The sequence below is a fragment of the Anopheles merus genome, chromosome 2R (assembly GCF_017562075.2).
Source record: "Anopheles merus strain MAF chromosome 2R, AmerM5.1, whole genome shotgun sequence".
Classification (NCBI taxonomy): Eukaryota; Metazoa; Arthropoda; class Insecta; order Diptera; family Culicidae; genus Anopheles; species Anopheles merus.
The window spans coordinates 6,107,398-6,132,190 of record NC_054082.1 but is presented as its reverse complement, the minus strand read 5'-3'; the positions used below and the strand labels follow the sequence as shown (position 1 = coordinate 6,132,190).

The following is a 24,793-nucleotide window of genomic DNA, read 5'->3' as shown; positions in this document are numbered from 1 at the left end:
TTTTTGTTGATGGCCATTGAACACGAACACAATATGTCTAGCGTTAAAGAAGTGCGCTGATGCGAAAATGATGGGAGATCGCATCAGTTGTGCAAAGTCAGCCGTATGCCCCTGTGTGGATGTGTGTATGTGTGTTAGTGTAGATCAACATAATCCATATCACGGGGTGGCACCCAAGCAAACGCCCAATCGATGAAGTGCACGACTAGCAGAAGCTTCGGGTACATGTGATGCGATAACGAAATTGATCTTCAAATCCCTTTGTGGCAACGTCTAAAATCAATCAGCGTAAAAGCGAAACAACCAAGCAAAGAAACCCGTTTTCTAAATAATTCCCACATTACACGGTGTAACTATAGTTTGATGTACGGCGTAATTGATTTTTGCGCAAAGTACTACAGCACGGATGGTGAACTGTGCCGTGTGGCAAAGAACTCTCTTTCTTTCCCCACAAAACACGCTTTTAACGGCGTGAAATGCATTACATTTGTCACCATACTGTACTGCGCATTGCATACTTTGGGGCGTATTTGGCAGGCGAAGCGCCAGACAGCACAACACAGAACGCCTAAAGCTATGCAAATCGCAATGACAAAGTTGTTTCGTTTATGGTTTTGCTAATGGCTCGCATTTCACTCCGTTTATTAACCTTTTCTGCGATCCTTTTAAGCCACCGCCTCTGTTCCGTACCCAAAACACCCAGGAGCAGAAGCATTAAAGAGGTAGCCGGCCAGCGGGGCAAGATGCTCTTTGTTGGTCTGATAAGCGCAATGATGTCCCAGCAGGTTGGTGGTGTTGGTGTAATTTCTGGGTCTGCCTGCTTAACGCGTGAGCTTTTTATGCAACTGAGCTGATCAAAAGATTTGGCCAATCCTTTCGGTGCCTTTTCTTTGGCATATCTAAAGGGAAGGTATGGTAATTGTTGGGCGTGCGACGTTTGAGGTCCTTCAAGGTAGTGAGCAGCAGATGGTGCTTCCGCAGCGGTTTGGATGGTAAGTAGAAATGAAGGGGGTTTGGATGGCCATCCATGCGATTGTGGGCTTTTCATCCCAGCGGATATCCGCTTTTCCCTTTTTTATATTGTTTTTCAGTCTAGTAGAAAAAGCAGGACAGCGGCAGAGCTCTGTTCCTTCATCCCATTGTAGCGGGAAAAATGAAAAATATTTCCAAGAAATTCCGCCAAAGATAACGTGCATACTATCCTTGGGCGGTTGGCCTTCGTTTCCATGTTCCAGACAAAATAATATACAAGCTAGATTAGGAGGGGAGATAGGCAAGATAAGCAAGATTGTTTTCTACGGTAGCGGAGCATGGTTTCCTCTGGGCAACACACACAAGCGGCAACACAAAGGTAACGGGTAAAATATGAAAACGCTATAACGAAAGCACTAAAAGCAGAAAAATACGACCATTTAAGCAGCATATCACAATATTGCATCGTGGATACATCGCGACAAAGACCGGTCAGCTCACAGGGAGCCGAGAATGGGTGATAATGGTCGTTACGCTCATTTTATCTTTTAATCATAAGTTCCGCCACAACGTGTGGACGACGACGGGTGCATGGAGAATATTGTGGTAATTGAAATTGTTTGTGAGGTGTTCCACTTTCTTGGAGCGACAATCATATGTTTCCATTAAAGTTGTACCGTAGCGTAGGCACTTAATGAAGGGACAAAGCAGCGGGTCAAACCCGCCAAGGCATGGCCATGCGGGAGAAGTTTTGCGTCTCCGAATTGGAAGGAAGTTTTGTGCATATTTTCTCTTCTCGTGATTCCATCACGATGGAAGACAAACTTTCGTCCCGGATAACACTTTTCCGTTTCACAGACACAAATAAACCATTCGTTTGGATCAAAAGGGACACGTGACAGAAAGCGCACCAACTTTGCACGAAACACAAACGCTCTTGAGCGTCGCACGTAAAGGGAAAGTTTGTTATCAAAATTTGCCCCGCCCATCGTTAGGGGCAGCAAAAGTTGAGTCCTTTTCATCCATCTATCAAGCGATTTGCATGCGGTTTTGTTAATGGGAGGGATTGCGTTTCCGGCAAGGGATTTTGTTCGCCGTAGCGTTGTGGTGTTTTCTTTTGCAGCAAAGTTGAAGTTGATTTTTTTTTTGTATATCAATGATCTCTCACGACCACTTTTTATAACTGGACCACGGCCAGTACGCTCGAAGAGAAGCGATAACGTGGTATCGGATGATATTGGATGGGACGCAATTAGCAATCGATTCCATTTAGCAAGCAAGAGCTCCGAGGTAGCTTAAGAGCTCTTACCCAGCTAATTATGGTTGCTAATTCGACAAGATTGTGCGTCGTCATCGTTATCATTGTCATCCGCTTCGCCAAAGAACCGTTAATGTAACGCACGACGACATATTCGGAAAACTACTTCCCATTTACGGTATCGTCATTGATTTCCTTTGATGGAATTAGCCCGAATCGACGAAAGCCACGCTGAAGGAAACATAAGCACATTAACAAGGACATGATACGGTGGGTTTTGTGTTGCAAGTTGCATAACTTGAGGCGTTTTTACCCACTTGCTACTACCCCTTAAAGCATGCAAATTGATTGTTTATTGCATAGCGTAATTAGCTAAGGTAGTATCCTTTCTGACCTTTGTGAAGCGCCTAAAGGTATGCAAAATGCTTTGAAATTTCAATTTAAGAGGATGCATGTTGGACAAAAATGTAAAAATTTGAAGCAAAATCAACTCAAACGTTACCTATCGCTCCAAAATGTCTACTAATCTATCTAACCAGCAGGGAATAAGTATAGCATGAAGTAGAATACTATTTCAGGGACAAAACCAAACCCATTCTCCTTGGGCTGCATTGGGCATTTCTCAAGAACCCTCTTTACGGATTCCATTCACGACTTTGCTCGGCCGCTCGTTCGGAAGACACTTTAGGCATCGGCTGCATCCACTTCGGGCGTGCGTAACTGCCGAACGAATGGTCATTCCGTGTTACGAGTGTTGCATAAGCACCAGGCGTTAATGTGCCGCCTTCGGATTCGAACGAGCACGCATCAATCTAATGGCACCCGGAGCCCGCAATCCATTTGTTTAACTTTACCCAGAAAGCCCCAGGAACGCTGGGCAACACTTAGAAGCAAGCGACGGCAATATATATGCACACATAGACGCACAGCACACATAGCAGCGAACACGGAAGCGACGGCAATGCAGCACTAGCGCGGGGCAACACCGAAACTAGAGCCAGCGAGCGTATATGTACCTTACATGTTGATTGTACTGATTGCGTCGCTGTCGTATCGGCACCAGGTGAAACGCACCGTAAATCAGCGGGTTGATCAGGCTGTTCGACATGCCGAAGAAGAAGATGCCCGACTGCAGATCCTCGCCGAACTGTAAGCGGGGTGGAGAGAGAGGGCGGGAAACAGGGTGTTAGTAAACATTGCCGCACGGACATGAAACCCCTTCAACCGGGACGGGGCACTTACACGCTCGGTCGGATTCAGGAACATGAATATCAGCATCATGATGTAGTACGGTGTCCAGCACACGACGAATGCCACCACGATGACGACGGATATCCGGAGGGACTTCATCTTCGCCTTGTGTATCAGCCGCTGACGGTTCGTGTCGGAGCGCCGATAGTACGTCGTCCGGTCGACGGCCGACGTATCGATGCGGAAGATTTTTTCACTACCTGCAAAACGTTCACGAGAAAAAATATGGTTCAGAGTAAGGCACGGAAAAACAACCCACCGGAGAAACATTAAACCCACTAAAAGACAAGCCCAAAGCAACAACAAAAAACAAGAACAGGAAGCTTTCTGTTGTGTGTATTTTTGGAGGGTGAAACCGTCCCGGACGAGGCAGCCCGAATGATAGCAATTTGAAGCGAAAACGGAATCATCTTCTCGCCTGCCGTACACAAAAAAATGGATCGATTCCGTGATGCGATGCCAATTTTTGGATAATTTATGGAATGGTTTAGGTTGTGCTGTGGTTTGAAGGAAATGGACGTCCCAAAAGAGAGGCCGAAAAAGAAGGCAGCTTAATGGCACCCGGGATCGCGAACCCGGTAGCCCGGACGATACACATCCTGGGCTGGGTGTATCGTTCGTTGCCGGGCAGATTACAACATTACCGGTCAAAGCAGGCGCTGCAACACACCATCAACAAACGGCATGATGCAGAATGATTGAAAATATACGTTAATCTTTGCGGTTGGGAGATGATTTATATTAAACGAAAATTTATACAATTGCAAACTACTCGGTGTTGAGGAATCGTTTGATTTTTGTTCGGATCGTACAACTGCGCCGTTTGAAGTTTCATTAAACTAATTTAGCACGTTCCGGCGCTCTTCTGATTCCGACACGCCTCGTGTACTGGTTGTTAGTCATAAAAATGATGCTCACATTGAGCTTGATTACATTCCGATTCTGGGAAAGTTTAATATCCTTGCGGACATGTGCACACACCGCCCCGTTGTGGCGTGCAGGTCTCACACGTGCTGCATCACGCTGTGAGTTCGACACATGCCGCCAGCCACCGGTGCGGCATGCATAACTCTGTTCCGATGGAGCGTCACAAGGGTGGAGCAATTTGTTTTGATAAACATTAAAAAAGTAAACCGAACTCATTCTCAGTAAAAAGGAAGCTGTTTATTAATTAATTACGATACCGTGAAGCGCTAGCAACGGGGAACGTGCACGTAAAAATATCTCAAAAGTTCTATTTTCGGAAGCACTGCAAGCGCTACCATTCACCGAAACGCTTTTGCTCGCACGCCTTTCTACAGGCTTTACATTGGCACATCTGTTTTTTTGTTGTTTTGGTTTCGTTACGGCTCCCTTCCGTACCGGCCCATTTGTACCTGTGCGGAAATTTAATTTACTATACGCACGCACAGCATATTGCCCTTGCGCGAGCGGGAAATATGGCCTGGAAATGTCAAACTTTGCAAGGAGTGTCGTATTTCATGATGCTGTCGCTGGCTGGATGGATGCAAAGAAGGAAAAAGGTGACCGTAGCCGTAGCAACCGGAAGAAAAACACACAAACACACACAGACACACACACAGCATCCAGTGCGCAATGGGGAAAACGCAACGAGAATTTTAAGCCGCAATGCTAAGAGACACGTTTAGCCACGTTGTGCTGTCAACTCGAAGCGGGAATTATGCTAACCAAACCCGAGGCTGGGAAAGCAGCAAGCAATTTAAAAGCCAGAACCAACCATTACCCATTGCCGAGACCGAAAAGGACAATCTGTATCGGCGTGGTGGTGGCAATAAGGAGGGGGGAGTGGTACCACCCAAAGTCGTCTCAAGTCGTCAGCGGGTACCATATTCTTGCCGCTTGTTAATACATGGCGGTGCAGATGCGTGGTGGAAAATTTATGGACGTAGATCAGTTTCCGTCATCGTTTTCCACCACCGTTCGGACTGGTCTGGTCACTGAAAGTGTATGTGTGTGTGTGTGTAAGCGTCGAGACAAATGTGGCTGTGCTAAGCGCTTTCTCGAGTAATGCCACCGGGACGCCATTAACCTTTCGGGACGATTTCGCAGCATTCCATTCGACCGAGCGTCTCATTTTGTACAATTTTCAAACCATTTGCATGAAGTTTGCGGTGATGTGGAGAACGAAATTTGATTTTCCACTCACGCCCCCCCCCATAAGGATTCATAAGGATGAGTTACGGGGAATTGTGGTAGAATTCTGATGAATCGAGTGCTGACGTTTGCCGTAAAACGAGCAGTGAAAGTCACATCACATTCGTTGATCGAATTATGGAGTGGCACAATTCCTCATCACTAACCATTCGCTGGCAGGTAGTGAGAAGATTTGAGACCGCAAATGAGTTCCGCTGAAAGTTTGCATGCGGGCTAACCCGATTAACACGCGCTTGAGCTGAGCGGTGGTGTGAGAAAGTTCGCCTAAAGTAATAATTCACTGCTGTTGTGACGGTGGTGGTACAATGTTGGAGGCGTGTCCGTGTGCCGTCACACAATGTCAATTTCAAAAGCTGCCGAAAAGGCTTACACTTTGTGATACAGTTATAAATAAAGCGGTCGGTCGGTGGTACAGCACGCTTCATAAATATAAGAACAAAACGGTCAAATTAAATTACGCGCCACGAACGGAGCCGGAGAGAGGCATGCAATAAATCATTTATCATGCGACGAACTACTATGAAGATACGGAAGAGAGAAAAAAAACACTCGCTATGGTGAGCCACAACATTTGATTAGGGGCTTGGGCCCGGGGGCCCGTACACAATCCTATTCACAATCACTGTCAACAAGTAAATCCAGCCCGGGTGAGAGACGTCAGCGCGAAGCGGGAAATATTGAAAATGGGGCAAACGCTTTGGTATGAGTATGATTGATTTTTATTCATTTCCACATACCTCCCCCAACAGTGGAAATGAACCACACATTTGCAGCCTATTTTTATTACACTATAATAATCGGATTATGCGGCATTTTGCGACAAAAAAACACACACACCCATCGTTTGCGCCGAAACGTACCAGGCGGCTCCATCGGCAAACGTGGCTGGACGGGAACGTGTGCCGGTGTCGTTGTTTGCAAATGCGATGCCTCAATATTTGCTTTCGGGTGTGTGTGATGTGTGTCAAAAATGTAAAAGGAACAAGTTTGCGTTTTTAATACAATTTTCACTCTTTTTAGCACAATTTTTTTCTTTACGGGGGGTTTCGAGGAAGGCAATATGTACACATTTTGCACACACACAACAAAACAACCTCAATGTGTTGATTTTGATTTTTCGTAGAAATTGAAATCGAAATACGATTCTGACGAAAAATAATCTAATTTATGCTACTGTCTCACACAAACACACACACTCTCACATAAACATGTCAGGCGCATTCGGCGGAAAACAGCCTGCTGAGTGAATGCTGCAATAACTTATCCAAGCGTTTGGCGCCTGTTGCAGCGACAATTTGCCCTGCAGTTGTGTAAACGAACGTTCGTACGTAAAATCGACACGCAAAGCGATGCTTTACTGAAAGTGTAAGTGTACGTCTCGCACGAGTACCCGTAGCGCCATTTTTATATTCCTTTTTTTGTTGCTCCCTTTCCGCAAGCTGTTGAGCTGCGCGCGATGCTGTATGGGGCGGCGACGGGGTTCGAACATAAATAAGTGTCAGCAGCCAACGAATCCGGGGTCTGGGCGAGGCAGATTTTTGTTCCCTTCCCGCTCTTCCCTCGCGCTCCTGCTTGTGCGCTCGAATTATAAAGTTCCCCGGGAAAGGTTAAAGAATGTCGGCGAAGAAAGTTTCCACACGTTTCGGATGATGCGATTCCCGGTTGTAAGCGGGTGAACTTGTATCCCGGCGCGTGTGAGTGCGCATGTATGTGTACAGGAATGTGGATAAAGGAACATATTGCAACAGACAGTTTGTAAAGTGCGCACAGCATAAAACAACGATCCATCCCCCCCAACCCATCCGATACAGATAAAAACGAGGGGCAAACATTTCGGATAAAACTAAAAATAGAACATACATTCGCTGTAGTATGCGTACGAGCATGACAGTGTGGAGGGGGTTTGGCTCTCGTACGTCTTCAGTGGGAGAAACTGTGCGTGTTTGTGTGACTCGTAGCATTGTCCTTCACCCTGCGTGTGCCATTCCCGATGCTCCCGGAAACAGATGGCGTATGTGTGTGTGTGTGGTTGATATATTTTTGGTCCACTTCAGCTGTTGCTGGTTATGTTAGGCTTGCTTCCTTGATTTATTGGCCGAATTCTAGGAAAATGAGCCAACCGGGGACGTTTCTTTTTACACGGTTTTTGCTGACCTTTTTTTCTTGTTGTACCTTCCCGAGACGCATAGTGTCGACATATGGGGAAGATTAGGTGAATTTTGGACATTTTCCGAGAACGGTTCCGATCTGACCCTCGGGGAGTAGTGGTATGAATTTACATCGACCCGAACGGCGTGTTGCAAAAACTTTATTTGCTTCGGCGCTTTGTGCTACACACTCATGGTTGGCTTAGCTTGGTTGGGTTCGTAATTAGAAAGTATAATTCCATATGAATTTAAAATGGATTTTTAAACCCATTTCAGACGCATTTTTGCATAGCTTCTTGAAATTATTTTGCCCATTTCAGCGTTCAACATTTTGAAAATCACAATAACATTCCCTCCTAACGTATGGACACAGGTTGCTTTTAGGAATACATTTCTATTTTCTCCTGTAGCAAGCTTTTAAAAGAATACGTTCCATAAAAGCACGAACGGTTGAGGTAAAAAGTGTCGAACGAATTTCCAGCAACCATTCTGGCGTGCGAAACGGCGTGTCGTACATTTCAATTATCATTGTCTTTACTTCCAGCTCGGTGCATATGTTGAGCGCTGGACCATCATTCAGCCAGCAACAGCTTTTAGCCTGCAGGTAAAAAGTTAATTGAAATGGAAGCGTATGGTTGTATTACACAGCAGGAAAAAAAACTCGGAAAAAAGGCTGTGAGAAAAGCGTGTTGTATGCATGCACCGAAACCGACCAGGTGCAACTGTTGCTGTTGCTGCACCATTTCACCGTTTGACAGTGCCGATTGATTGGCTTCGTTGCTGCACTGGTTGTTGATGGATGTTGGTGCTGGTGAGAGATCATTGGCAAGGTAAAATATAAGAAAGTGAGCTTTTTACTGCTGTGACAACGCCTATAGGATGCCAATAGGGTGGCTTTTGTACCAGTAAATCGCTTCGCTTTGCAATGATGAACGAGAAACTCTCTGTAAAAGTTTCAGCCATTTTAAGGAAATTACATTTTTCACCAATTTAATATGGACCGACTGGTGATACTGTTATTCGAGTCTCTTTTTTATGGTCCATTTGCGAAAAGCGTTTATCGCATAGTACTTAAAGCGTTGTTCTGGTGAAGCCCCCCGCTTTTGCGCTTCATCACAGAAAAAGGGGACCAATTTAGATTGGCCCGGGTCGGCAAAAATACCCCCCTCCCGGTGATGATATAGCATTAATTTGTCGGATCAAATTGCCCCACTGGATGCTTGCCCCTCGGCGTTGTCGCCCGATTTGTGAATGGCCATGGACACGCCACTCCCAAACGCAGAAAAAGGTATGCCGAACGTCCAATGCAAACGACGAACGTCCCTTTTGCTGATTGATGGAGTCTGCCATGGAGCTTTTGGATCGGATGCAAATCGGGTGAAAACGAAACGGTTATGAATAGGCTTTTTTTGGGTTGTCTGCGAAGAAAAAGATTGGGCCACTGACGTAACCTAAATAAACTCGAATGGAAATGAAGAAAAGGTTCTGGATGGTTACCCCAAAAAGGTTGAAATCGAGAACGCTTTAAGGAGTATGTAGCAAAGCATGCGGGATGGACTTCTGTGTTGCCGATATGCCGAGCTTGGACCAGGAATGAATTCATTATTGCAAAAAGGTCAGTTTACAATCGCTTGCTCAGTTGTTTGCGTTGTTCCTTGCCTGTCCCTGTACAGCAAACCGTGCCATCGAGCAGCAGCTGAACCAGGGCCATGGTCCTTTGTGTGCAGTGCAATGGCGTGCGGAGAGCAAATAAAAATTACACAATTTGCACCAACCGAAGCAGCTGTAGGGAGTGGAATCCATCTACTTGGTGGGAAATTGCAAGAGGGAAGTTGTTTACGCGGGTTCAGAATGGAAAGCTAGGCAAAGCGTTCACCTTGATCGGTTCATAACCCTGCGATCTTTTACGCTCTCACCTAGCCTGCAGCCGAGACTGATGCCTCGAAACAAGGGGCGAATGGTTTTTGGTAAGCGTTTGTTAATAATTTCCCAAGCAAAAACCCCCGCGCTCTCCTTTAATTAAAAACCCATTTCAATAGTGCGTAGTACTTGAGAAGTGTTTGTAAAAGGGAAACGTTCCTACAATACAAAGACCGAATTTCTGTCTAACTCGCTCGATCTTTTTGTGCTGGCATTTTAGCTGGAAAAGGTGCAGCCGAGCGAGTGAAGGACAAAAGTTATGCTCCAATGGTTTGATAGCTACTTTTCCAACAGTGCAGAACGCTCCTAACTTCGTTTACATCGAAATGAGCAAACAATTCTTCTCAAAGTGCTTAAAATGGTTAGTGTGCTGTTGTATAACAAAGCTTTTGTAATGCGGATTGCATACAATAGGGCGGGCTTTAGAAAATCCTTCCGACAATCTGTCTGGGAGGCAGTGATGCAATTAAATATGTTTGTATCTTTCTTGAAACAAATTAATTAATTCGCAACAAACAGTAAAGCACACAATCATGCAATCACATACCCAGAGGTCTTGCTTCATATTTTATGACTACGATTTCGAGAAAAGTTTATTATCTCCAGTGGCGAGTGAAATGGCGTGCACAAGAAGCTTCCCGGATCTGGTTGCTCCAGCCATCCGTGGGGGGGGGGGGGGGTCCTGTGTGTTTCGTGCAATCAGCTGCAAGCAACACGGTATGCTGCTTTCGGTGGCATTTTCCAGCGACGAGAAAACAACACCATTAAAACCCGCAGAACACGCCCCGAACGTATTGCAGCAGCCCCCGTGGCGTGAGTGGGCCTCATTTTGTGCCAATAGAACTAATTAATGACAGCCGCTCATGCTCGACCGCGTGATGGATGGTGTGTCACGGTCTGAGGTTAGATAGCGAAAATCGTTTCGTTTGCGCCCGTTTTGCACGCCGTTGATAAAGCCGGTTCTTGGCCGGTGGGTAGTGGTTTTCGTTTCACCTTTGGAAAGTATTCAGCCGAGCGCGTTTTTTTGGTTACCATTCATCCCGCGCCAGAGCGTAAATCACTCCTCTGCCTGGGAGCGAGCGGGAAGCAATCCCAACCGTAACGGCCCACACCAAACTAATGGTTTATCTTGCATACGCAGCCACCTGCTAAGGTGCGGTTATTGTAATGAAAAACCGTGACATTTAGCGAGAGTTGCGCAACACTTACACAATTAACGCGATAAAGTCAATTTGGCGGGAAAACTTTTCCCAAACCGACACTCGCTGCCACCGGTAAAAGGGAAGGAAAGGCGTACTTTTATTTAAATAATTAGCTAAAAAGTTGCTCGAGTTCGGGGAGAATTGATTGAATTGAACCGTTCGGCCCACCCGTGAACCGTGAGCTGAGAGTTTCTTTGGCTTTTCGTACCGAAAAGCCTGACCCAACAAACAAGAACCTCTCCCAAGAACGCAAACACACCGTAATGGATGGGTAGATCGAACCGTAAGGACGAAAGTGAGATTGATTCCACTCCAGGGCACGCCATCAGTCCGGACACCAAAACGCTTCGAATGCAGAGCAACTTCCAATTTGGTAGGATGGTCCCTTGCCGCCTCCCAGCAAAAAAAAAAGCTTGGGAAAATCTCAATTTGCCAAATTAATTGTTGCCCGGGCAATTAATCACCTTCGTTCGGGAGGGGGCTTTGCAGTGGAAGCCAAACACAAACAGCGCAGAAGGCAGAACCTCTGTGCATCGTTCGGAAAGCAAGCGCTGCCTCTAATTGTAGGCAGTCTTGATTTCTGCACGCTCCAGCGATGGCATTAAATATTTAACGCGAAATTTAAAGGAATTATCGAATCGTTTAAAGGAAGCAACGAACGACCCGGCGGCAGGCGGCGCTATAGTTACTGCCCTCCAACAGCAGCGTTCGTGGCGGAGGCCTCTGTTTTGTTGGGGTCGAGTGGGTTGGCGTTGGCCGGAGCTTGATACTTACTTGAGATCGTCATGAACGTTGATAAATAGGTACCGATTAATATCAGCAGCGGAATGATGAACATAAACACCAGCGTGAAGGTCGTGTAGAGCTGCTCCTGCCATCGGTCGGTGTAGAAGCCGTGGGTTACGCACTGGTAAAAGTCCTCCACAAACGGTCCTTTCGCCACCCGAAATATCATCCACTAGAACGAGAGGGAGAGAGAGAGAGAGAGAGAGAGAGAGAGAGAGTGAGGGAGAGCATGAGCCGAGGAAATGGGACAGAAACCGATTGTGTGGTTGTGATGGGGGTGAGCGCCAACGCCCTAGTCGGCATGGTTTAATTTCATAACTCCGGACCCGGTTACAGCTGTTGTACACTGTCTGTGGCCGCAGCATCCTCCGAGAACGGCCACAAACTCCCAAACGGTCCAAAACCTACACCCTTTGGTGGGCCATCGAACCCTCCCAACCGCATCTCATTCACGATCATGGCGATGGTGGGCTGCTGTGGTCTTATCTTGTTGCGCCCAGGACCTGGCGGGGGCATCGAGAGCGCTTTGAACTTGCACTAGTTGGGGTGTGCGCACGTGTGCGTGTGTTTTGTGGTAGATGTTATGTTGGCACAAGTTCGAAATTTGACCTCCCCCAGTACGCGGTTTTATGGAGAGCGTGTCTGAAAGCACACTCGGGATGGTCTGAATTGCGGATGAATGATGATGGTGCGCAAAAGTTTAATTGATTCCCGGCGCGTTGTTGTTATTTGGACCGGAGAGTGGCGATGTTGAAGGCTAATCATCCCCTCCTCCCCCCAGAAAGTGGGCAAAGCTCCGCCGAGAATCCATCGAGCAACGGTTGGCTGAAAAGCGGGCAACAGGTAACTTGTCTAGAGGGCAAACACAACAATCTAAAAAGCTTTGGAGCATCTTAAGATAGGTACAGAGCATGTTCCGGCGTTTTTGATGCTATGCCTTTGCTGTTAACTTTGCTTTAGAAAATCATTCGCCAACCAACGGGCAAAGGATCCAAAAAGTACTTGAATGCTTTGTAGCAGACAATATAAATGTAAAATTTCGGAACATTCTTTACCAGACTCCGGGTACTATATCAAGTCCGAACGAGTGGGCGACGATACTGTCCTCGACGCACAATAGATGGAGAAGGAGACAAAAAATCAGTAATCTGGTTTACCTCACCTTTAGATCTGTTTACAATTACGTGCCCGGTTTCTGTGATTTTTAGACTAATCCAATATTGTCCTCTTGGTTTAATAATAGCTTTCCAGCGCTTCGGAATGTTGCCCTTCCCTTCGAGACAGTAGGCACTTGAGATTTTCCAGCCAGTGCACGAGCTGGCAATGGGCAATTTTGTCGCTACTGTTGTCTTCGCAGAAGGTACAGCGTTTGCGCTAATTAAATATTAATCAGCACACGGTGACGTTCAGCTCCCATCGGTTTTAATAAACCCGTCCATGGTTCTGATTTTGGTGAATTTTCCAGCCAAATCTTTTTCGCCCAACAATTACAAAAACAATATTGAGTTATATTTCTTGTTTTCTTAAGCACATTCTAGAACGAATGATGCTGGCCGGTAGCAAATACGTAACCGTCGTGCGTAAACAAATGCGTAAGGCGTATTCAGTGTCAACCGACAAGCCCGAGAGCGTCTGTTGCGTAGGCGGAAAGAGCAAGCAAGCAAGGATCGTTTTACGCAAAAAATCCTTGCACCAACATCCCCCCCCCCTCCTCTCCCCATCATTCGAGGGGTGTCCTGCGTTTGATACCGGTCAATAATGATACTTCATAATTGAGTGATTGGCAGCATCGATAACCTTGGCATCTAAGCCGCCGGAAAGCCATTCCTTTTGCAGTGGGTCTTCAGCAGCCCAGCGGGAACGCTGCCGGCAGAATGAGCGAAACGTGACGTGGAATGATGAGCGCAATGGAAGCGGCAGCAGCTCGCACATAAACAACAGCAACAACAACAACAACAGCACAACGATGTGATCTTGACAGGTTTTGATTTTGAAAGGGACGCGTAATTTTTCGTAAATATTGGGTAGGAATGAAAGGAAAAGGACTTTCGATGTTTTGAACGATTCGGCGCAGGCATCAACGTCCCCTCTTATCGACGTACTCTCGGAAGACAGATCAGCACCAAGCGTTGAAGGGGACACTACGTCAACAACTACGAACCTTCCTGCGTGCTTCTGCGTTGGATGAACCCAATGGTTCAGTTTGTGTTTTTGTAAGACAGTTTGTGATGGACTCAACAAGTTAAGCTGTGTTCGAATGAAATGCTCTGAATACACACTTGTCGAAAGGGGGCCACTGGGAATCAAACCTAATACCACTCACGAAACAGCCTAAAAGTATGCAGCTCAAACTAAAAATTGGGAACTCTACATTACAAAGTTGGGTTGCTGTAAGCATGCTGTTTACCAGAACCTTTTCAAACGGCAGAGTTAAATAACAAAATCTCGGGAAACTAATGATCTCCACAGCATTCCCAGACATCACACAGAAAACGAGCGAAATTGGTTTCAATTCGTTAAATTGCCGGTTTTACATAATACGCCGCATTAACGACTCTAGTGGAGCCATTCAATGAAACACGTTCTAGGAACGACCGAACAGCAAATGGCAGCAACTGATTCCTGCGAAAAAGGCTCCGTTTGCGTGGTTGCGCCAAAACGCGGCACTCTAAATCACCAAAACCAATCTGTTCGAAGTGGCATTTCATCCCGCTGCAGCCAGTCAACCATATCCGGCCATAAGGCCCGACAGTGTAAGTTTTGTTCCTGGCGAAAAGCCAACCCATTATTTCCATGGAGGAATAAACCGCGGCTCCGCGTCAAACGCCGCCCTAGAACACAGGATACCGCACAGCATTCGAGGGGAAAGCGTGATTGCTCGAATGGTAGAGCAGAGAGCTTGCACTGCGCAATCTTTTCCAAAACTGGCCAAAACTGGATCATTTCTGGTAGGAGCTTTGTGTGTGTGTGTGTGTGTGTGAGCGTGCATATTTGATTTCGTTATTGAATTTGATTGGCAATTGATTTGGTGCCCGGGTATTGCGTTTGGGCGTAAAAGAGCGCGCGGCACAGTACGGCGTGGCGCATTGTAGCTTGTAGCGCGTCAATAATCTGGAACTTGAGCCTTACATCCTTGGCACACTGTTCCGTTTGGGTACGGTGGGATTGAGGTGGTGCTCTCTCGAAAACCTCTCGGATCGTTGGCGTGGGTTGATAACAGCAAGGCCGAGGCAGATAACAGAGTTGGTGGGTATTGCTCTTCTTGTTGACAATGAATCTGGAGTAGACGGAAAACGAGCTTTATTGAAGACATTTACGCAGAAAAAGGCAGATACGTGTATGCCTCAGGTGACAGCTGCCAACCTATCTCTGGCACAAACAAGTAGGTGTGACTATGAGGATATTATTTTTCCTATTAAGACCTGTTTCCAAAGAAAATGTGCATTCTGTGTACATTCGCTGGAAAGTGGGCGCTTAGTAACACACGAGTAACTTTCGGCGCGATACAGCCCAAGTGTATGCAACACTGTAGCTTACTAAGAAATCTTGTTCTTGTTTGGTTCGTTGATATTGTGGGATCGTATGCTTTGCTATTGTGTTTTTATTTCCCATCATTTTATTTGTATTTTTAAAATGAAGTAATTGTCTTCTTCTGATTGCTAGAATGTACGTACTTTATATTTCTCTTTTTTTATATTTTTGGATGAAACACATCGCATACCCGACAATGAAAGCAAATCTCTGCGTAGCGACAAACACGTGTAAACAGAATCATTATTTTGCGAAAAAGAAAAGAGTGACTCCTCGCTTAACCACCGATAATGTCAATTTTCACGGTGATTTGGCCAACCATCGGTTGGCAAATTTCATTTTACTGTACATTTACGAAGACTTCATTGCAAACGATAAAGAAGTGCCAAAATTACCATGTAAATTGACACCGAGATTGCCTGCCAGCGGCTGTCTGCTTGGAGCACACGATCGTTCGTGTAAGGTTAGCAAAGCTATTGAATTATCATGCGTCGATTAGTTATTTTGCATCGATGTTTCGGTTGCCTGGACCCATCTCAGGGGTTTTCCAAGCACTTATCTGTCCAATGGTTGGTAATCATACATTTATTCAGGGATGCCCTAGGCCTGGGGATGCTTAGATTGTCATTTAAATTGTATCAAGTGCTTGGTTTGCTTGCAATTACTTTTTCATTCAAAAATGAACCGTGCAATTCAATTGATAAGCTATTATCACTTTACACTCGCTTCGTTTGAGCACTTTATGATTGTGGCTCTCATTCTGATGTATTCGTGTTTTGAAGCGATCGCATGAAGTGCGCATACCAGCATAGTTCTGAAAATCGATATCAATAGTTGCCAATTGTCATCAGCATCATTTGCCGAGAAGTGAACCACAAACTACAACGAAACAAGTGTCTATTGCCATCAAACGATGCACATGCTTGCTAACTCAATGAACTTAACCACTAGAACTCGGCTACTACTCTGTTCCCCAGAGAAGTAGTCGGAGCATTTGACCTTTTCTCTGTTTTGCAATTTGTTTTCTAACACAAACGAGCGTCCTGTATCGTGCAGACCACACGCTTCTCCCACTTCCTTGATTAGTAGTTGAACGGACAACACCACCGGAGCGAGTGCAAGAGTATTCGTTGAACTTTGGTCCCCTTTCAGTCGAATGGCCAGCCCCGGCGCTGCAGCTGGACTTGTGACAGGATCGGTTGATGTAACACACTTGTTGCCGGTGCTGTCTCGCACTGATTGCACACTTCCACTGCCAAACGGTTGGTTGCATAATTGCTTTCCCTCGCTTTGCATCCGACCGACTGGCTTTGGGCCATCTTCCTTCACACAGCCACACACACACACAGTGCCGCCTTCTTCTACATATCGGAGTAGTGTCCCAGAGCGGGGTACGCGGGGGGATGGTTACGAAATTAATTTACCACCAGCTCGTTGTTCGGCAGCCGCATCGAGCCCAGTGTGCCGATAATAGCAATTGCAATCAAGTGCATAATGCTCGACTCGGTGCACAATTTGCCCGATCCCGGACCCCGGTTCTCGAACGATTGAGAGCGCTTCCCGAGAACAATGTCACGGGGAAGGGAAGGGAAGGGTCAGCAGGCGGCTCAAAGGGTGGCACAAGATGGTTCTCACACGCAGCTGCACGCACAGACGCTTAACGGGTGTGTGTGTATTAAAATGCACAAAGCCAACGTATCCCCTCTTCCCTAGTAGCAGCCAAGGGCTGTGCGAATTGAATGCCTTGGACACGCTCGCAGCTCCGAGAAGTGGACTGTGGGAAGTGGGCCCAATTTTCATGCCCAACCATTCTCCCACAAGGGGGCTCGATACACGCCAGCCCATCGATAGGAAAAGGCGCGCGTTCGCTGGTGAGCGTCTAGTAGGTTTGTAAACATCAAGAAGCACTCAGGCAGCATTGATTTAGGGACGGCAGTGTACTACTACCTGGACAGCGGTGGGGTACTCATCGCTTGATGCTAATGTAACTCAGCTGTCAGCGAAATGTACGAGAATGATTTCACACCAAATTGTTTGATGTTTAGATAGGATAGGATGAGGTAGGTGAAAGATGTTACACGGCTGTTTGTTGATGGTTGTCTTCAATGTTGAGCAGACTAAGCATGTTAAATTTGCTCCTATTTAAATTATTCCAAGCCAAACATCCTACCTTCAGGATCCAAGTCTAATTAAAACCTTACTAACAAACGAGTATTGTATGTAAGAGATGGTCCAGCGCTTTTGATGTAACAAGCAGTCACTTTCTACGAACCCGCTGGGGCATTCTCACGATAAATTCATGAAATCTCTAACACTCTTTGTTCAAAAAATTGTTGAAAACATCAATAAAACATAACATAAAAGAACCACTGTTAGTTAAGCAGTTATCGGCTGTATTATTTCAGCAGCGTATGCAACAGATTCATTAGATCACTTACGCCCTCCTTTGCAAACAGCACGGAACAGAGAAATTGATGCTCAATTTGATTGGCATGGATGGTCCAACTAGGTTGAAATCCAACCGACACGTAAGCGCTGGGAAAGCTTCACACAAAATCACACTAATTGAATGCCAACCCCACGCCAAACACAAACACATTCCCAAAGCCACCAATTTACCTACCTCCGCATGGTCAAACGCATCGACCCTGCAAATTAGCCATCAATATCAGCGATTTTCGGCGAAGCCCAATTCCATCACTTTATCTGCAAAACTGCGGCACACCGAAGTTAGACGGCGACTCATCCAACCCCACTCCCGCGGTTATTTCGTTGAGATTCACTAATAATGAAATGGATTAATGCAAACCTCTCCCCCCTTGCCGCTGACCTTGAGCCTGTCTGTGTCGGTCCCCGGCTGGGCAATTAATAGTACGGTGCGCGATGAGCTTGGCTGAGCATATAATCTCAGCCACTCGGACTCGGCTGGACAGGGTTTGACACTATTGCAGGTCGAACGGAAAACAGATTAATTACTCGCCATCAGTCACGAGCTTCACACGAAAGTGCTGGAGTTTTGGAAGTTTTTTTTAATGTTTTGTTTTACCCACCGAACCGATGCGAGAGCGGTGTAAATTTGGGGCAATAAAATGCAAAATGCCTCCGCCGCCACTAATGACGTTTAAGGCCGGACATTAAGGCTCATCACATGGGCCGAAGCGCACACGAGCTAAAGCGGGAAGGCGAACCGGGTTGGCACTGCACACGTTTGCTAAAAACGGCTCAAATTATTTATCCTCTTAACGTTTGGGGGAAACGCTACCGAAATAGATCGGTTCACAGTCGTTGAAATCAAGTTGCTTTTACACCTAACGAGCTACAGATTCTACATATTTATGAAGCTTAAAGATGATAAACCGATAAGCTAGTCCCTTTTGGGATGCGTTTGCCACTGCGAAAGGGTTGTGCGGGGATGGGCGTCTTGCCGAATGTTGCCGACGATTAAGCCCCTCATCATAACAACGTGAAATTGAGCTTAATGACATGGGACGCTACCAGGAGGGTAATTTCGAACCGTAAAGATCAGCTCCCGACATGGTCCCAGATGGTTGCGTTTGATTGTGGGTTGAGACGGCGAAATTACCCCTTAACCAGCAGCCAGCAAGCGCCTCATGGCGGTTACATGTTAGTGCGTGTCGAGCAGCATGAATGAACTGAAAAAGGCAGCCGAAAATGGTTGGAGCAAACGTCATCCCCAACACCCGGCCCCAAGGGTTTCGAAAAGGGTTTCGCGCGAAGGTGTTGGTATCATTTATTTTGGGATGTTCTATTTTTGGTGTACCTTAAAGACTTTAACGGGCTTTGCAAACCCTTCAACAGAACGAGCAGAGAGCTTCCCTTACCTGTGGTGTGCTGAGCAGAAACGATAGCAGATAGGCGACGAACAGAAACCGGTGGCAGCGGCGGGCCGTGTTGAGCGACTTCATCGGATACTTGACCGCGACCCAGCGATCGACGCCGACCAGCACCAGCACGTACGTGGACAGGTACAGGCTGAACATCTGGCACAGCTTGAACAGCTTGCAGAGCAGGTTGCCCGCGACCCAGTCCACCGTGTAGTACCAGGCGGCCTCCCCGATCAGGCAGAACCCCGTCACCAGCACGTCCGCGATCGAGAGGTGAAAGATGAGCGAGTAGATGGCGCTCCAGTTGTGGCGCGTGACGCGCCGCGACTTGCGGTTCTTCTGGATGTTCCACATGGTGGCGACGTTGCCGAGCAGCGACACGATCGCCATCGCCGACAGGACGATCACCCGGATCACGCCCGACTTGGACAGGGTCGGCGCATGCTCGTAGCAGCTCAGGCCCGGTATCTCCAGCGCGGTGCCGTTCTCGAACGCGTAGCTGATGTTCAGCCGGTCGCACTCTTCCCGCGGCAGTATCGTATCGCCCGACTGGGTCATAATGTCGCCGACGAGCGTTACCAGCCCGCTTGAGAGTTGATGGACGCCCGGGTGCAGCAGCAGATTGGCGAGGCTTTCGTTCTGGCCGGCGCTTACGTTGGCAAAGGGTGTGCTAGGCGGCTGTGGTTGGTGCTGTACCTGTTGGTGGTACTGATGGGGCGAATGGTGCAGCTGTTGCTGCTGCTGCTGCAGTTGGATGACATTCGCAAGACCCAATCCGAGCGTGAAGGAAGCGTTGCGGGCAAAGGACGAAGCTGGATCTTGTTGGCCCTCGAATGGAAACGCTCCCGCCATCGAGGCGGTGAAGTTTTCCAGCGCTGCAGATACATTTCCCGAGATCAACTCATACGTGACCGTGGAGAGGTTAAACGATGGCGGCATTTTGCCGCTACCGGCCAGAGCAGATATCTGAAGTGAAACCAATGGGAAACGGCAGTTAGTGTATGGCATTACAGATATTAATGAATTTAGGGGAAAACATCTCACAGCATGAAAACATACCGGTATTTTTATTTTTGTATTGCCCTTATGTCGACAACACAAAAAACGTTATCTCTCAATGCCCTTTGTCGGTGGATATTTGTCCTACGTCCTACGCAACTTTCAGCTGATTTGTTTTAGTGTGGAAATTCCTCGCAGAAACGTGTCGGCAATTGATGTTCGCTAATTGGACGCACTTCTTATTTTAGCCTTAAAAAGGTTACATCTCAATTGTAAGCTAATGCGATTCAACACATTCCAAGAATCCCTGTCCAGTGAGCTATGGTTACAAGAATGATCTTAATGCCTTCCAGGCTTGGCTGCTGCGTTGCTAGAAACATTGCTTGATTTGCTATAACTTCAACAATTCTTTGGCACCAAATGCCAAACATCTCCAAAGCATCCAGCTGCCGAAGACATTCTTTGACCCTGGGCATCTATTCCCGGGACCGGGAGCAGTTTGAAACATTCACCATTTTATCTTTACCGAGGACAGGATGTGTCCCATCGGAGCCCGTGGGATTGTGCACATTGTTTTTGTTTGTTTTACCCAGAAATGCCAAAAGATAAATGAATGCAGAAAGCTTAGAACGATTTGCTGAATGCTGCTTGGGAATGGTGTATCGTTAGTTTCATCATTTCTGCCGGAATGATGGGTTTTTGGGGAAGGTATGACTGTTTAATTCGTGCACGTTTCTAAGAAAAAAAAGGTCGACTCACATCTTAAAGCTCCTGAGAGTCGGAGAAAAAAGGTTTACATTTTTCATAGCTCTCCAGAGTGGCATTAGTGTGCATGTTGGGAGTTGAGCAAAATGTTCCCAGCAGGTCCAGCATGCATACACAGCCAAGCGCAAGCTTCCACCATAATACTGCCGACATGTGTGCAAAGTCATCCGCTGACACTTAAGTCAAACCATACATTTTTCATTCGATGTTGCAACGTGCCTGAAGCCAATCCGCATCCCACACACAACATGGACAATGTTTTCCATTATGTTTCGAGCATTCTTGCCCAACCCATTCTCCGACACTCCGAACAACACACAAGAAGTGGTCAATGTCTCAACAGCCGTAACGTAATGCTCTCGCGGTGATAAACAATCTGCTCCATAAATTAGTACACCCGGCGGAACGTTTATCACGAGTGGCGTGTAACCGACGCGCAACGGTTTGAGACTCTGTTATGGGCGCTCTGGGTGGAAGAACTTTGCGGCAGATTTCAAGGTACGCTCGTTATCGCGCTACCGGTCGGTGGTTAATACCTTATGACACCATCCATCAACAAAATGTTGTATCTGTGGCGTATGTGGCGCAAAGTTCTTTGCCGGCACAGGAAGCCGGTGGTTTTTTTTTTTTGTACGGTTCTGCGTGCGCTCCCATCAAGCAGTAAAGTTTCTCCGTCGCTTTCTGGCATATAATACAGTTTGACAGTTCGCCGACAATATTTCAATCATGCGAAAGTTTAGCAATACACTCTCCGTTTTACCTTGCTAAAGTACAAAAAGATTTGGTTTTGCTCTCCCTCGCATGTAACTAAACCGCTCAAAGTTAGGTACTTTTCCCCGCCCGAAATCAACACATTCGCTGTCGTACGTGATTACTCCCCACGGCACGGGTGAGCTATTTGTTGATTCGATCCCTCTGACACATCACGCACACTAATGGTGCGCAGGGTGCGTATGAAAGCAGCATTTTTCCACCTCCTCGTCGGGGAATGGGCTCGGGCCCAGTGTTGCTGGGAAGGCGCATAATACTGGGGATGAAACTTGAGGCGAGTGGATGATGACCCACCGTTTACCGCGCCTGACCTCAGTTAAACCTAACCTTCGGCTAATGGTGAACGGATCACTGCACACGGTGGCGAAAAGAAATGGACATTTCGATGTAATTCAATTACACTTGCCCGGCAAGGACGACGACGACGATGTAGCCTTGGGTTCATTGGATTAGCAGATGGGTAACTGCCGAAAGGTATGTACCTCACACCGTAGCGCGTTATGGACGTCTGGGTGAAACAATACACATGGGATGTATTCGAAATAGGAAACTCAGATCCTTCGTCTCAGAATAACATAACAGGCAGTGGTACGGGAGTTCCGCTAAAAACATCGATGAGCCAGTCTCCAAGAAGTAGGTTGGAAATTGGACAACGGTTCTGGGGAAAATATGATGTACCTTACACGCGCCGCTTGCCTCCACAAACACCGTCAGCCGGTGGTGGAGGGTCCTCCACTTTGAGGCAAGTTGGTCACTTTCGTTAAACTTTTCAGCAAACATTTTTAATAATACGTTGTCCGTTCTTGATTCGCTCCGTTCTTTCTCGAGGGCTTTATGGGCGTTGACGGAGTGCCCAAAAAAAAAGACATAAAATATTCATGCATAGGCTTGTCATGCTTGGAAATGCAGATCCCACGGTGATGATAAAATAAAATGACAATTTTGGTTCAGTTATGCAAATATGTTAACATCTTCACCGTGGCGTAAATTCTACGAAGGCGCATAAGGCTTAAGCAAACACGTGATGTCTCGGTGTTAGGGTGCCGCAAGTTATGAATATGAATTGATTTTGCCTCAATGTCTCTTATTTAAATACAGCTTCAAGTGTATGCAAAGACTTTGAAAGTCAAATAACTCATTAAGCGACAGACAGCTTCAACTGAATCGCTTAAAAATATAAAACTCTGTTTTGTTTTCTTTGCTCTATCTAATTGCAACCAAAACTCGACTCACGGCGAAGCTTGCATGATTGCCCCCTCTCAAAAAAAGCAACCTTTAATCGCACTGAAATCTCATCGTCAAACTGGATTACAATCTTGCACAACCACATGTTGACAGCAGCCAAAAATAACCAGCAAACATAAACCAAGCAGCAGGCAGCTCGACGAAGACACGCCAGCAAACCGCATACCTTCAGGGGAGGGTTACCGGAGTTGGAGCTGCGATGTCAGCACAACTGTCGTCCATCCCGGTGGATCCCGGCATTTTCGTGTCACAGCGATTAATTGATTCCGGGAAAACTTCGTCACCGAAATGCCGGTAAATAATGGACGCACGGTTTCATAGAAAAAGCTTGCCGCCGCCGAAGCTCTCGCTCGTCGTGCGCAGCAAGATAACGGTCGCGCCCTGTCTCAAACAACAGCGCCTCCCATGTAAGCTTCTTGTCTGGGAGTATGGGTTTACCCCGGACACAGGCCTACGAAGCGCGTAGATGCCCGGAGCAGCGCAGAGCAGCACGGCAACGTTATTCTATCCATGCCGGGTCGTTGTTGTCAGCCCGCTGGCGAGCTTTCGTAAAGTTGTTAAGAGTAATCGAGAAGCTGATGGGGAGGGGGGATCCGTTGTGGCTGATGTTGTGCAAACGTAATGGATCATTTGAATGTGGTTTTTGGGTCGTTTTTCGGTGTTAGCGAGTGCAATAAAAAAACAGGGGGAAGAGATTGAAACACACTATAAACATGCGGACAAGTGCTTTGGTTTATTTTTATACTGCACATTACGTTAGACCAGTGCTGCAGTGCTTGATCGTGTGGCCGTTTGAGCTGCAGCAACGGACAGACGGAGACTTTCTCAGGTGTGTGTTTCATCTGGTTAATGGCTTTCTTCTCAAAGGCCCCCTTCCACACACACACAGACAGGCGCTCGGTTGGAGGAAGTAGAACACGAGTAAGTTTATAAGAAACCTTAGCAGTAATTTAATTTCAGCCGAGCAGAATGCGAGACGAACGAATTTTGTCCGCAAGGTTTCGCTCGACCCTCCCGGAGGTCAACGGTTTCGTTCTAGCCAGTCAACCAATGAAGCGTGTAAAGGTACACAATGCCTTTGTGGTCGACGCTTTTTTCCTACATTTTTGACAACAGAACCCCCCCCCCCCCCCCCCCCCCGAAAGAAAAATAACAAGCAAAGCTCGGCTGTGGGACAAAATCCAGCGCAGATTTTACAACATCCAATGGAATTGGGATGAGGCGCGGGCAAAGTAGAAAAAACTAAACAAAAAGCGCAATTAACCAAAATCACTTCATCGGCTGGTGGACGAGCCACACGCACCCCGCGACTGTTGCCCCCCCCCCCCCGCGGCAAAGCCATTAGCAGGTTGTCGGTTGCTTTCGGTCAGTTGTCAGCTGAGTGGGAGTGGTAGGAGGGAAAGCTTCTCATCCCAGGCAGATCGCTACTTTATAATTTAATGACCCAGTGTGTGCGTGTGTGTGTGTGTACGCGGTGTGCGGCGCGAAGTGCTCGCGAGAACATTAGCGTGAGCGTAATGAGAACGCAATGGTTTTTTTTTCATTTTCTCAAAACACTTCCCATAAGCGGTTGATTAACCCTGACAGTTGCAATTAATATCATTTAAGACTCGTTTGGAGGGGAAAAAACCGAACCGAAATGGTTGAGGCAAACTTTGCGCAATACCTGTGTCAGCAAAGGTACACAGTGGTGATCGGTAATTTATTCAAAATTGTTTGAAATTGTGTTCTGAGCATAAAAAATAAAATAAAAAAGAAGCTCCCAGAACACCCTATTAGGCTTCCCATATTTAAATAGAAAGGCTAGTTTACTTTCTCGTTCCATTAGAACAGGCAGGTCGCAGGCACATGCGAGCTTTGGAGAAAAGCAACATCAACAACTTTCACCCTTGCAGGCCATCGGATTGACAGCATTCAGCTCAATAG

General features: G+C 46.8%; 1 protein-coding gene across 3 annotated transcripts in view; it reads right to left on the bottom strand.

The window, feature by feature from the left end:
- Window positions 1-24,793, bottom strand: part of LOC121590475 (gonadotropin-releasing hormone receptor) — a 36,966-nt gene that overhangs the window by 985 nt on the left and 11,188 nt on the right. Inside the window, exons 1-5 of one of the 3 annotated variants that reach the window (XM_041910202.1) lie at window positions 20,147-23,984; window positions 19,085-20,053; window positions 11,700-11,883; window positions 3,473-3,681; window positions 3,247-3,377 (exon numbers count right to left, since the gene is read on the bottom strand). In XM_041910202.1, coding sequence (XP_041766136.1) covers window positions 3,247-3,377; window positions 3,473-3,681; window positions 11,700-11,883; window positions 19,085-20,026 — 1,466 coding nt within the window. In that variant the 5' untranslated portion in view covers window positions 20,027-20,053; window positions 20,147-23,984. Of the gene's footprint in view, window positions 1-3,246; window positions 3,378-3,472; window positions 3,682-11,699; window positions 11,884-19,084; window positions 20,054-20,146; window positions 23,985-24,793 lie in introns of those variants that run through there. The other 2 variants (XM_041910201.1, XM_041910203.1) reach the window with 2 other exon arrangements.